Here is a 14,353-nt window from a genome sequence, read left to right as displayed (position 1 = left end):
ATAAATTGTGTATAAATCACAGTGGCAAACATTCCCTCCAAATACTTTAGGCCTACAGGGAAGCTGACACTGAAGACAGCAGGCAGAGTACTACTACAGCAAGGAATTTTTTTTTTTTTTATATTTTCTCAGGAAATTCCCCAGACCATTTATTCCTCTAGGTAAATACTCACTAAGGGGCAGAAATAGGGCAGATGGCAAAAACTGGACAATTATTTTCTAAAAATCAGAGATGTCAGGAATGTGTGATGGAAGATTCTGAACCTTCATTACTGCTTTCCCCACTTCTCTCCCATCTCCCAATGTGTTTCCCTCTAGTAGTTTGACTCATGAAATCTAGTTCTCTGATTCTTGTCTTCATCTATCTCAGGCCTACATGACCCTTCTCACAGGGGAGAGAAATGTATATCCCAGTGGCTTTACCACCTGGGGCTGCCCTGGTGGATGCCCTGGTAGGGAGGCAGGCACTGCAGGACACTACTTCAGCTCTGCCCTTTGCAAGCTCTGAAACCTTGAACAGCCTCATTCCCAAGTCTGTGGGAAGAGGAGGTTAGAGCAGATGTCTTGAGAATACCTGTTTCAAAGTAACAACTTGAAAGACAGACATGATACAAATGAACACGTTTTGGTAATCTGGAGTTAGTGAAGGGAATGAACTATTTTGTTTTCCAATTAATAGTAGCAAATACTCATCACAGTTCATTACCAAGAATTTGAATATTTAACTCTCTATAATTCTATTTGTCCATTTCATATAGCTTTTACTTACCAACACAACCTACACCAGTGGGGTTCAGCTGGAAATCAGGTGGGCAGTTACACTCATAGCGACCTGGAGTGTTGACACATAGGCCATTTACACAGTTTATGGGATCTGCACATTCATCAATATCTAGGAAAGACATTTAAAATGGCTAGATCAACATCTTGAGTTTCTCTATGCATATTTCTGTTTAAAAGAATTTGGAATTTTTGCAAGTTAGTAAAGATCTTTAGGAGGGACTCAGCACAAATAAAATAAAGATTAAATTCTTGTATATACCAAACACATGTCAATAGACATGTAGATCAGTCACATGGTATTCATAATATCATTTAATGTCCTTAATTGATAATTATATGTTGGAATTCTGAAGAAGAAAATAGTTACGTCACTGTGCTTAACTAAAATTATATATCTGTATCTACACAGATACATGTACATACATAAAGAAATACTTTCATAATTCCATGGTAGATATTTAATACTAAATTGTTTATATGAAAATGGATGAATTCCACAGTTAAAAATAAATATATCAGAATGTATAATTTTCTTTTTTAAAAACCATAAAACCCAAGGCACAGCAGTCTAATAAGCAGAATGCTAAGCAGAAATTTGAGGAATTTTTATACTTAGCACAACTATTTATTTCAACTAATAAGAACATGAGGAATCCCTGAACTGGCCATACCTGTACAGTTCCCTCCTGTTCTGTCCAATTCATAACCATCATCGCAGATACAGTGAAACATTCCAGGCAAATTATTACATGTTCCAAAGACACAAATATTTTGGAAGGAGCATTCATCAATATCTGAAGGTTCAAAAAAAAAATAGTGATCTTTTGTTTACAAAGACATTTTGATTTAATGTATAATGTATATTAACAACTTATTCTATCCTCCCAGATGTTTTTATGTAGTTAAAACTTTTTAAAATTTGATTAGGTAGGTCACATCAATGGCAAGCAACTAATGTTCCTCTATGGAACAAAGCTATAGAAGAAATATCATTTTATTTTATGGGCATTATTTAACTGTCTTGGGTTATAAAACACTTAAGAAAGAATGGGCCTAAGGCATAAAAAAATACAAAAAATTATGAACATATCAAAGGATTGTAATTGTAAAATACTAAAGATAAAAACAAATTCAAAGATTCTAATAATTTAGAGCAAACATGTTTTATAAGCATCTACAACATACAAAATTTACAATATTTTAAATATTAAAGACCTCATTAAAATGATTTAACTTTTTAAAACTTTTTTACTCTATAATTTGATTTGTTATCATGAAGTCAGTTGTAAATAGGGAAAGAACTCTTTTCTTAATAGCATGTAGTAAGTTCATCCACTGCTCCATATTCGTACAAATTTCATTGCATTACTCTATTGCATTTAAGTCATAAATTCAGGTTATGAAACTATTCTATGAAGCTTTAACTCAAAACCAGTAAGTGAGAAGTTATCACTCCTCATTCATAAGAAAATGTGTGCAGCTGTAGAAATAATCTGTATTTCTACTCATAGGAAGAGGCTGGACATTCTGGTACACAAATTATCTCATGCTCTGAGAATGCAGAGCAGGCACGTCATTTTAGCATGTTAGGATGACTTGTCTAGTCAAGTCTGTCTTGAGTCAATGATACATTAAGTTTAAAAGGGTCTTCTGTTGATTCAGGATAGTTAAAATAATGAGTTTCAACCACCTAAAGTAGGGTTTTAGTTGTGTTTAAAAGTTTAATTGATGTGTAAAGGTATCTTTTGTGTCTTTTCTTGTGTTGGGGCAATAAAGTTATTCTCTTTATATAAATGAATGTAGACATTAAGCTAGCTTATAATTGAGTTGTGTTAATCTATAATTGAAAATGGAATTTTTATCAGCTCTCTAAGTATGCATTTTCCTTTAAAATGATCTTTATTAGAAATAACTTCCATTTAAATAATATAATAGTTGTCTAAAATAAGGTATTTTAAAAGAATACTGTCTTGTTCTTATGAAATTAATGCATACTCAGAAATTCAATCAATACAGAAAGGTATTGAGAGCAACCAGGAAAGATAGGGAAAACAGAAAATGACAGCAAACCCAAAAATCACTAATAAATGCTTCCACCCAGAAATAGTCATCATTGATGAACATTTTGCCAAATATTTCTCTAAGCACATTCACAGAAAGTGAAGCTGAAACGATTTCTAGTCATGAGGTCAGTTTTTCTTTATCTTGGCAGTATCTAAAGTACCTTCTAATATTAAGAACTGATGAAAAACACTGAAAATTTATCATCTTTTGGCTGTATTAAAATCATATATAATTCTGGATGGTGTTAATGGATTCTCTACAATGAATAAGAAAACTAACATTCATGTATGCTTCCAATTCCTTTGTATTATTTATATTATTTCAACTTTTTAATGTTTATGGCATGGACAACTGTACAGTATTTCATACTAATTTTTACTTAAAGGAATCAAAAGGTTTTTACAGTAACTTCTTCATTTATTTCCTGATTGCATTTCACTGCTTTGAAGTTTTTGTTTTTTTCCTACAGGTGTTTTCTTTCTGAATTATTTCATGTATGAGAGTATGCCTTACTGCCTTTGTGATGAGGTACAATATTCTTTAGTCATACGTGTCCTCAGAACTTTGTAGACATTGGCCTAGTATCTTCTAATTCCAAAAGTTTCAGTTTTGCTCGACTTGCCTTTTCTATCTGGAGTCTGAAGAATCCTTCTCTATGACTAAAGTGGACAAAAGTAATAATGAGTAAATAGGTAATAAGGCTAAGTCTTTGTCTTATAATTTACACCTTTTCCTATACATTCATTGCTTTCTTCTATTTCAGGAAAATGCTTGGTAAATACTTTTTTCTACTCAATTTTTGGGGGCTTTTCACTTCAGAGACACCAGTGATGTTTACAGTTATGGTCTTTGTCTTCTGTGTTAATTTCTTTCTTCCACCTTTTTTTTTTGCTCACTGTAATTTCCTCCAGTCCATTCTCCGTGCTTTCTCTCTTCTGTTCTTTTCTGCTTCTATTTAAAAGTTCTCTAAACTTGCTATATTGGGCCCCATTTTTCTTTTCCCTTGAGTCTGCAATCTCCCTTTCTGTTTTTTGCCTCATTTTGCTTTTATAATCTCTTGAAACTTGTTCAACCATATCTGTGTTTTTACTAAGGTCACCTACAGCACAGGGTACCAGTGGGAAATTTGTTCCTTGGCTTGTTTTCTACTCTGGGTTGGTCCTATCTGCTTTTGGACGTTTTTATTGTGGTGGTTGTTTCCACAGGATGTCTGCAGAGCTGTTGCTTCTTTTCGGTGTGCGTACACATCCCTCGGTCAGCTCTTTCAAGAGTTTTTGTAAACTGATACAGTTTAGATGGGAGTTTCTTGACATCCTCCCTGTCTTATCTGGGCTTTACTTGGAAGATAGCTCATGGCATGGATTCCACGGACGCTGCTCTTCTGTAGCCCAAACTTTCTTGAAGTGGGGTGATTGTAGATGGGAAGTGCTCCATTGTGCTCATTGTTGATGAACCTGGCCTTTGCTTTCTCTTCAGATATTATAACGAAAGGTCTATCTCTAGGCTCACTCCATGTGATAGCATCCTAATCTATCTCCAAAGAGGTTCTGCAGGTTTTGTTTTCCCCCATTTTGGCTGAATACTGGGAAATGGCCAACTGCAACAAGTTTTTAGACTATTGACAATTCTGAGAATTTGTGGTGAGAAGTAGATGCTGAGTGGAAAATGTTGGATCAGAGGGTCAATTCAGAGGGATATATATTAATAATAAGATGGGAAGACATCAAGGAATTAAATTAGTAAGTTCAGGAGACACTGTCTAGAGGAGCCAGATCTCATAGGAAGAGAGGAGACAAAAATAAGGAGAAATAGGGAGGCACCATGGGATTTCCTTTTTGAGACCCCAGAAGTTGGCATTTAGCTAAATGGGGCAGAGGGTGTCACTGAGGGTGAGTCACACATGTGCCACTCTCAGCTGCCCTGGCAATTGGGATTTCCATCCATAGTAATGAGATACCATGAAAAACCAACATGTGAAGGAAGCACAATTAAATAGAAACTGCTCAGCATCACCTTGGGGAGGTGCAGGGAGAAGTTTTAGAAGGGTCTAGGCCACAGATAAAGGAACAGAATCATGAGGGGGAAACTCTGTCTTATGCATAAAGAATTAATTTTTGAAATTTCATATTGGCAAAAATGTCTGGCTACTGCTGACTTGTTCCTTTTCCCGCTAACTCTTGTCCAGTTGACATGAGTAATAAATCATGTAATGCCATAACCACATTGACTCACATTTTCTGCTAATTGGCTTCAGTGCTTAGAAAAACCATGAGTGTGTGCGGCGGGGTAGGAGTGGGGGAGAAAAATGAAGCTCATTCGACAGCTGCCTTGCATAGAATGGATTAGATTCTGCCCAGTCTAGCAGGTGAATGTAGAAGCATGAATGCCTTCAGTCTCTAATATTCACCTATCCAGAGCCTCTTATTGTGATTCTCTCAAAATCGGTGGGAGTCTACAGCGAATCCTAGGCTCTTCAGACACTCTTTCTTCTGTGCCACATGTGGTAGTGGGGCCACTAGGCTCTACCCCGAGGCATCCCGGGGTGTATAATTTGGTGTGTGTGTGTGCACTGATATTTACTATTTCTGTTTCTTTGACTAGACACTAGTGCAGGGAGAGCCTAAAATCTGGTTTCATTTTAGAATCTTTGGCCAGCAGTTACCCGAGTTATTATTTTTTTTAAAGGTTTTCTATGAATCATGAATTTTGTTAAAGCTTTATGGTTTATGAATTGTTTTCAATCTTTTTCCTTTATTCATTTATATTTTCATGGACTCCCTAAGGATAGCCAGTAGCCCAAACTATACGGAAAGGGAAAACTGAGTCTCTAATTTAAAAGAAAACCCAAACTCTTTTTCTTGGAAAGATATCATACTAGTCACAAAGTCCCCTTTCTAGGAGAGGGAGAGGATGTCATAACTTAGAGGAAGGAGACATTCCTACTAGGCCAAAGGTGCAGCCCTGAGGAGGCCCAAGGAGGGCTTCCACTCAGACATGCAGACAGTGAATGAACACCTGGAGGTAAATGCCAAAAATGAGCTACTCAGATTTTGATAAACTCGCTAAATAGCAGTGACTGGGGGAGGAGATATATCATATTGTAAAAGATGAATAGTTTTTCCACATGTCATTCATTTAGTTAAAAAAAAAGAAAAAGAGAAATGGTTTAAAACAAAACAAAAAAGAAGAGAATGAGCCCAACTTCCAACTGTTGGCTCTTGGCCAGGAAAACTTCATAAGACATGAAAGCCGCCTTCATCATTATTCGTTCAGCAAAATAATCCGTGCTTAGGCGAATGACTTTTATATGTGCAGCATGTGCTGTGTATTCTGCTTCCAGGTGGAGCCTGTTCCAGCCCTCTGGGTGGTTTCCTTGGCTGCAGCGGCTGCAACTTGGAAGCGAGTTGGAATCCTGGGGACCCACCTTGGCAGGATCGGCTGTCGGAGGCTGGAGTGAAGCCCATCTCACACTCGCAGCGATACGCACCGGGGACGTTGAGGCATTGTCCGTTCTCACAAAGATTTATGTTTTCTGCACACTCATCGACATCTGGGGGCGGGGAGCAAATTACATCTCTATTAAATTCCACATGTCATGACATAGTTTTTCCTTCCATTATAACTAGATCAATTTTAGCGGCTTGAGTTAGGGCTCATGAACACGGAATCACAATTAATCATATTCACCTAACAGCTGGCGAGTAAGGCTATTCACCTCGATGCTAACCTTCACCTGATTGAACAGAGAGAGCGCAGGCATCAGGCGTCTCTCACATCTGCCTCAGTTCCCTCTGACACCATCAGTAGATACCAACCCTATTAGATATGACCAAGCATGTTGGGGTTAATCTTAAAATGGTGCGCATTCACTTGAAAACATCATAGTATTAGGATAAACAACTGGTTCTTTCACTGGTTCAAGTATTTTTAAGCAACTTACGGGCACTCTTTAGGAATGAGGCAAGTTCCTTTCCTGTCATTACATTCTTACTAAGACACTCCCATCTTAATTATGCAAATGGACCTAAAAGACAATTTATTTCATTCTGTCAGATGGAAAACGTGGGGCCAGCAAAGAGCAATGTCTACTGAGGGCCTAATATTTGCCAGGCAGTGTGCTGGTCGCCTGACAGGCATGTTTCCATTTCATCAACGCTGTGAGATTTAGAAGACGAAGAACCTGAGGCTAAGAGTGGCTCATGGAGCTGTGGGAGTCGCAGCCAGCTACTCCGTGGGGGAGCCAGGATCTGAGCACAGCTGTGTCTAACAGCAAGCCATGCCCTTTCCTTCACACCACGGTGCCCAGAAAGGCTAGGAAAGATGCAGTGTCTGAGGCTAAAAAGTAACAAAATAGTATAAAAATGTTTTCTTAAAGACACAGTTCAAAATAAGTCTGTGCTTTTGACATCAATAATTAGAAATGTGAGGCTTTCAATTTTGGGTTTAAAGTGTGTATTGAAATTCAGCTGAGAAACAGCTATTTTAAAACTTAAGAGTCTCATACTTTATGTCCACCTAGATGACGTCGCCTTTTATATGAGTCAGATGAGTGGCCCTATGAAGAAGGAATAGCAGCTAAACTGCGACTAACATTTATTGGGTGCATATGATGTGTTTTTCCTAAGCCCTTGGCTTGTGTTAGACCAGATCTTCTCAACACCATTTGGTAAGCTGAGCTTTTGATAAACCCTAAGTCACACTGACTGGGTGGGTTGCAGGTCTTCAAAAGCTGAATGTTTTCCCCATATCATTCATTCAGTGATAAAAAAAGAAAAAAAGAGGTGGTATTATTATGGTTACTATGCCTGTTTAAAAACAGGGAGTGTAAGGCCGTACTGATTCAGTAACTTACCTAAGGCTACACAGCCAGTGAACAGTGCAGGCAAGATCTGAATCCAGGTGCTCTGATTCAGACAGAGCCTGTGTTTTTTTTTGACCAGGGTGTTGATTAACAAATACAATAAATAAGATGACAGTCATTAATAATACATGTTAGTAATAAATGTCATTATTTAAAAACTTTTTCAGGTTTTGTGTTTCTGGTAAGAGAAAGATACATGTTCACCTGTAAGTCAGTGGTGATAACAAAGGTAGGATTTCAGCCTTATTTAACTATAGTTTTCTTCAAATGAGGAAAACGTAGAAAGCATTCCATAAAAAATTGCACCAGCACACACCTTGGGGCTCCCACCCACCTGAGCAGGTAAAGCCGTCCCCGGTGAACCCTTCGGAGCAGGCGCATCGGTAGGAGCCGGGGGTGTTTACACACTGAGCATTGATGCTGCACTGGTGGGTTCCGTTAGAACATTCGTCCAGATCTGCATGCCGGGCGACACAGTGGTGAAGTTCAGAAACAAAAATAAGATGTTTAAGCAGACAGAAAGATCTTCCTTTGCCACAACTTAAATGTAAACTGTACAAATGGAATGTGGTTTAGTTTATCTGTAAGGTCACACTTTCAATTCCTCAAGATTGCAGGCCTATGACCCAAAATGTTCCTAATATAAACATGGGCCAAAATTATTAACTCAAGCATTTTGTGAGATATCTAATAAGCTGAACTTTTAATGTTTGAAAGAAAACCAGTACAAGATCTCCTTCTGAGTTATACTAGGGGTAGATTTTAGTCACTGGTTCCCTGGTGCCAACAAGGGCAAATTTCTAAGATATTAGTGAATTTCACAGCATGACAAACAGCATGGAGTCTTCAGACTTATTTTACAGATGAAGAAACTAACTTGTGATTCCTGACCTCCTCGAGCCAACAGAGTAGTGGAAAACACAGATGTGAAACACTAAAAATTAAATTACATTAAATATGTTTCATGTACCAGGAAGAAAAATTACAAGGTACAAGTGAGAATAAAAAGGACACCCAATTTGGACTGTAGAGCCAAGGAAGAGCTCACTGATGAAGTACTTTTTAGTTAACTTCAGACATGAACAGTGAGTAGGAGCCTGCTGAACAGAAGTAGGGAAGGGTGTTGCCTGCAGAGGGAACAGCACATGCAACAATACCAAGGAAGAAAAGAGCATGGTGGTCAGAGTAACAAAACAACGCAGGAGATGTGAGGTGATGGAAGACGGAGCTAGACAGACCGTGGGAAGATGCTGTAGGTCTTGTGAACCATGGGAAGGAAGAGAGATTTTATCCTAAATTCAGTGGATTAAAAGGACAGCTGTGAAAAGATCAGATCACAGATCCAAGGTTTAAAAGATCTGTCTGAATACTATGTGGAGAATGTGTTATATGACCAGAGTGGGAATGAGCAAATACACGAGAAGGTTCTTTTTACGTGTGTGTGTGTGTGTGTGTGTGTGTGTGTGTGTGACAGAGAGAGAGAGAGAGAGAATGGTTGAGAGTAGAGCAGTGGAGATAGACAGCAGTGGGTGGTTTGGGTGGTATTTTGGAGCAGAGGTGCTTGGACATGGCTACCTCGTTTGCAATGGAGGGAGGCTCTTTGGCGAGAGTTGGCCAGTGTGATGGTTGGGCAAGGAGCACAAAATAAGGGAGCCTAGAAGACAGAAAACCAGTAGGCAATGGAAGTGGAAAACTGGGAAAGGGGATATGCCTGAAAAGATGTGAGACTGATGATGAGGAGATGGCTGGATGGGGGGTGGGAGCTCACGAACTCACTGATGCCATCCCAGAATGTTACTTAGCCAAGTTATTTGGAAACTATGATAATTTAAGTTCTATAGTCAGCTCATAGACATCTGACACATGCAAAAGGATCAAGTGGATACAAAAGTATATTCACATTAACTTATACTATTGGTATCAGATCTTCAGGCTAGGCTTTAACACTTACTGCATGCAGGCTTGTAAGGTGTGAGTAATCACAGGGAGGTCAGTTCGGCTTGCTCTATTTTCTATTTTAAGTTGACCTGGATAATTCTTACCAGTTGGTAAAATGCTTTAGCATTAAAGCATGTAAAACACATAGCATATTAAGCCACATGGTGAATGACACCAAGGGAAAAAGCCATTCCCCTGCCTCACAGCTATAAAAGACTCTGGCTCAGAACTGAAACACTTGGAGAATGACCTTCCCATTCTCCTTTCTTTAAATCAGCCCTCTTAAATCCAAAAAAAATTTAGATTTCCCTGGAAGAATTCTATTTTCTATTAAAAAGCTAATATTGACCAGGTATAGACTTGGGATAGCTGATAAAAGCCTTTTCATTTCCTTTGTTTATTTCACTGGGATTCAAATCTCAGCGATAACTCTATGAAAAATTGGAAAACTATATTAGTCATTTATCTCCATACATCTGTTTGGATTTCTGGCTGCACCTCAAATAATTTTTACTGAACACCACATTAAAAACGCCGATAACAAGGCGTACTGCTGTAGTTTGATAATTTACATGAACGTTAAAGGAAACGCTTAGGCAGGAGTTATCTTGCAACTAAAGATAGCCTTTGATTTTCAAGTGAATAAATAAAAAAATGTAGACCATGTTTCTCTTCGATTATGGGGGTCAACAACTGTGCAAAGAAGAGCCTCTAATAATTTTGTGTCTTCCCAAGGGACACCGACATTTGCAAACTCACCAATACATTTGATGCCATTTCCAATCCAGCCTTCTCTGCAGCTACATTTGAAGCTTCCTGGGACGTTTAGACATGAGGCGTGCATGTCACAGTTGTGAGCACCAATTTCACACTCATCCACATCTGAGAGACCACAGTTAACATGAAGAAGATAGCATACAAGCTTATTAATTCCACTTAAAGTGTATTTCTGCATATAGGTGAAATTTTAAGTAAATAGAGAAATATCAAAGTGTTACAGGGCAGACATTGTCATTTTCATTTTTAATTTTTGTAGACTCCAAGATTTGGAAGTTTGTGATCCAAAACAAACAGGCCCTTTACTGGAATGAATTGCCAGCCACTTTCTGACAGCAATGAGACGCAGAGCTGCTACCCCTGGTAGATCCATGAGTCAGGCCCTCCCCACCTTCTTCCTCCCTGGGCCCAGACAAACCTCCATGTCAAGGGCGTCGGCCCTCCTTGGGCCCAGACAAACATCCATGTCAAGGGCGTAGATGTTAAAGGAAATCTTATTCCCAAAACAGACTCTCTCAATTCACTTCTGTTAATAATTGTTACATATTTTTCTTAATGATAAGAACAAGCCTGACTTTTTAAATACATGACAGTGTATTTTTTTTAAAACTATATGATCACTTGTCACTTAGAATACATTTTGCAGAGTTTTTGAAAACTATCATTTTAGTGTGTATTTTTCTTCTATTTATTTCAGAATATATAAACATATTCACTGGAGATGTTATCTGGGAAATGACCAGTAGCTTTCACCAGTACACACACACATGTATATCATTTCAGGTATATATACAAAGATATACACATATATGTACATATATACATATATATGTGTGAACAAACTATGTAGCTTTAGTTCCCCAAAGCTTTCTAGAATAAAAATAATACTGTTCCATCCAGGTCAATGATTACATATGGTAGATGCTGAAGTCTCACACACACCTCCTAGCTTTGGGTCAGCCTCACTAGCAGTGAACATCAGAGCGCCCTTCACTCATTATTTGCCCTTTCCTGGAGGTGTCAGTTTAGGGCCAGGCTGCAGTCGAAGCCTCCCACCACCTGCCTTGGGCAAAATACCACATAGAGGCCTTCAGTTGAACAATGACAAATGTCTGGTCCACATCACTGACCCTGGGACGTCCCAGCCCATTTTATGCAAAAGGCTAAAAGTGTGCAGCAGGGAAAGAGAACCAGACATGTAGCAAAGGCGGTGAGCACAGAAAGTGAGGAGAGAAGAGAGAGGCCATTTGGGCAGGGGGCAGAGAGGGCAAAAGCAAATGGAAAGAGAGGAGAAAGAGAGAGAAAAAGATGGAGGAAAAGAAGGAAGGAGAGTCTAAACAGAAATCTAGATTAATCTCGTTAGTTTGGAAGAACTGCAAAACCAGAACAACAGGGAGCCCTCGAGGCCTCTGGTGCTGCTTCCTGTTGGGGCTGTCCTCCTCAGCAACCATGCTGCCAGAGCCGCTGGGTGCGCCGGGGGCCCGGGGCCAGACCCCGTGGCCACCCTCCCACCCGCATCTGCAGTGGGCACCGGCGGCCTGGCACCGACAGCAGCCATGGTCCCGCACCTCTCGGGGCGCAGGCTCCTCACACTCCTGGCCAGGGCCGCGGGAGGGCAAGGCACTCAGAGCTGCACGGGAACAAGGGAGGCTGGCAGCTGGCCTCTGAAACAGAAGCTGCCAAAACCCTGGGGATACAAGCCGCAGAGCTACCTGTGCATCCTGTAGTCCCCTTCTTCACGGAGTAACCCAGCTGGCAGTGGCAAATGAAGGACCCCTTGGTGTTCTCACACTCCCCAAACATGCAGATGTTGGAATTCAGGTCACACTCATTCACATCTAGAAAATGTATTTTCAATACTGTGGTTAATACGTGTTCATCCTAGGAATTCGGAAGCTATCCTTTAGAAAAGAATAGTGGTGGGGAGGGAGGGAGAAGGGGATTGAGGGGTATTATGATTGGTACACATGATGTGGGAGGGAGCATAGGGAAGACAGTGTAGCACAGAGAAGACAAACAGTGACTCTGTGGCATCTTACTACACTGACGGCAGTGACTGCATTGGGGTATGGGTGGGGACTTGATAATATGGGTGAATGTTGTAACCACATTATTTTTTATGTGAAACCTTCATGCGAGTGTATATCAATAATACCTTAATAATAATTTAAAAAATAGCATGGTATTGAAATGTACTGATATATTTTAAAACAATCTATTTGCAAGACATAGTACTACAGATAAATACATAGTCCTTAAGAACTTTTTTCAAATAATTCTTTGTTTCCAGCTCCACACCTTCTATTAGAATGGTCTGAACTTTAAAAATAACGGAAAGAGCCTCTTCTTCCCATGTTTAAATGCGTGTGTATAAATAGTCATCCTGTTCCTGCGATACCCACCGATGCACGTCTTCATGTCCATTGAAGCCATGAAGCCGTCGTAGCACAGACAGCGATACTCTCCAGGAATGTTGGTACACTGGCCACCGTCACAGATGTCAGGATTATTTTCACACTCGTCAATGTCTGACGATACAAAATAAACATCAAATGAAAACCAGGGTGGCTTTTTTCAGCTCAAATATTTTTCCCATCCAGTTCTACTCTGGATATCTGGAGTGAGATCTGTTAAGGTGTGACAGGTCTGCGGCACAAAGTCTGCGAGTTTCCCCCTGGTACCTGCACACGACCTCCCGTCGGGCATCAGGGCATAGCCCTCGCGGCAGCTGCAGTCATAGCTCCCTTCTGCGTTGGTGCACCGCGTGTCACAGCCTCCGTTCATTATCATGCATTCGTCGATATCTAGGGAACAACATGGCCCCCCATTACTTACTGGGTCTACTTAAAAAAAAAAAAAAGAAGGCGTTTTCTTTTTCTTAAACTGGGAATGCTTAAATGGCTTTGGGTTTTGCTCCCTGCTGTGTGTTGTCATTACCCCGTCATCAGTCTTTCCTAGTTCTTTTTACTTCCTTTTACACAGCATTTCATTTGGCGCCAGTCGGCTACCATTAACAATCTCAGAGGTACAATAACTAGGGGGTTACGGGTGTTTTCTTTGATAAAAGCAGAGATTGCTTTGCAAAACTACCCCAAACCATGGCATCTGGGAGATCTGCCCCCCACGCTTAGATTCATTTTCAGGACAAAGACCGCCCATTGACTTCATGAGACATTAAGCTCCAGATGTTTTCCTACACTAATTTGAGAAACACAAGTTCCTGCCCGGAGGGGGCCTGCCCCTACCTGTACAGCCCTGCCGGTCCGGGGTGGCCTGGTACCCAGGATTGCAGGAGCACTGATAGGTGCCGATCATGTTCACACATTTGCCATTTCTGCAGAGGTTGTCACTGAGGGAGCACTCATTAACGTCTGTCAAAGGATACCCAGAATTAATGTTTCATGCAAGTGACCAGATCAGACCATCAAGAACATGCTATGGTGGGGCAGGGTCTCCAAAGGGGTCTGGGCACTGCTGGCGAAGCAAGTCACCTGGGGTGTTTAAAGACCCTGCTGGTCTCTGTATTTCTATTCTCTCTCTCTACAAGAGGGCTGCCCAGTAGAACTTTCCACACTGATGCAACTGTTCCTTCCATGTATGTGCTGTCCAATACATAGTTCTACTGACCACTTGAAATGTGGATGGCATGACTGAAAAAATTTGCATTTTTAATATTATTTAATTTTAATTAAATTTAAATGGTCCCATGTGGCTAGTGACTATCACCTTAGAGCATGCACATCGAGTGCAGGCCCGAAATGAAGCTTGCTAGTATTTAATATATGAATTACCACTATGCTCACCTGCTCACCTGGTCTTTATTAGGTGGTTAAGTGTTGCCCAAGTAATTTGAAGTTTCCTGAGGGAAGGCAGCTGGTTCCCTGATAACAAGGCCCTCACTTGTTTTATCTGTTCTCCTTACATTGAGTT

General features: G+C 40.1%; 1 protein-coding gene across 1 annotated transcript in view; it reads right to left on the bottom strand.

Moving 5' to 3' along the window:
- The window catches only part of FBN2 (fibrillin 2), a 237,357-nt gene that overhangs the window by 59,417 nt on the left and 163,587 nt on the right, over positions 1-14,353 (bottom strand). The window contains exons 28-36 of the mRNA XM_036903223.2: positions 13,669-13,794; positions 13,105-13,227; positions 12,826-12,951; positions 12,136-12,261; positions 10,406-10,528; positions 8,043-8,165; positions 6,272-6,397; positions 1,455-1,577; positions 770-892 (exon numbers count right to left, since the gene is read on the bottom strand). Of these exons, the coding sequence (XP_036759118.2) occupies positions 770-892; positions 1,455-1,577; positions 6,272-6,397; positions 8,043-8,165; positions 10,406-10,528; positions 12,136-12,261; positions 12,826-12,951; positions 13,105-13,227; positions 13,669-13,794 (1,119 nt within the window). The remainder of the gene's footprint in view (positions 1-769; positions 893-1,454; positions 1,578-6,271; positions 6,398-8,042; positions 8,166-10,405; positions 10,529-12,135; positions 12,262-12,825; positions 12,952-13,104; positions 13,228-13,668; positions 13,795-14,353) is intronic.

The sequence above is a fragment of the Manis pentadactyla genome, chromosome 13 (assembly GCF_030020395.1).
Source record: "Manis pentadactyla isolate mManPen7 chromosome 13, mManPen7.hap1, whole genome shotgun sequence".
NCBI lineage: Eukaryota > Metazoa > Chordata > Mammalia > Pholidota > Manidae > Manis > Manis pentadactyla.
The sequence above is the reverse complement of the archived record's forward strand: the minus strand, read 5'-3'. Positions and strand labels throughout refer to the sequence as shown.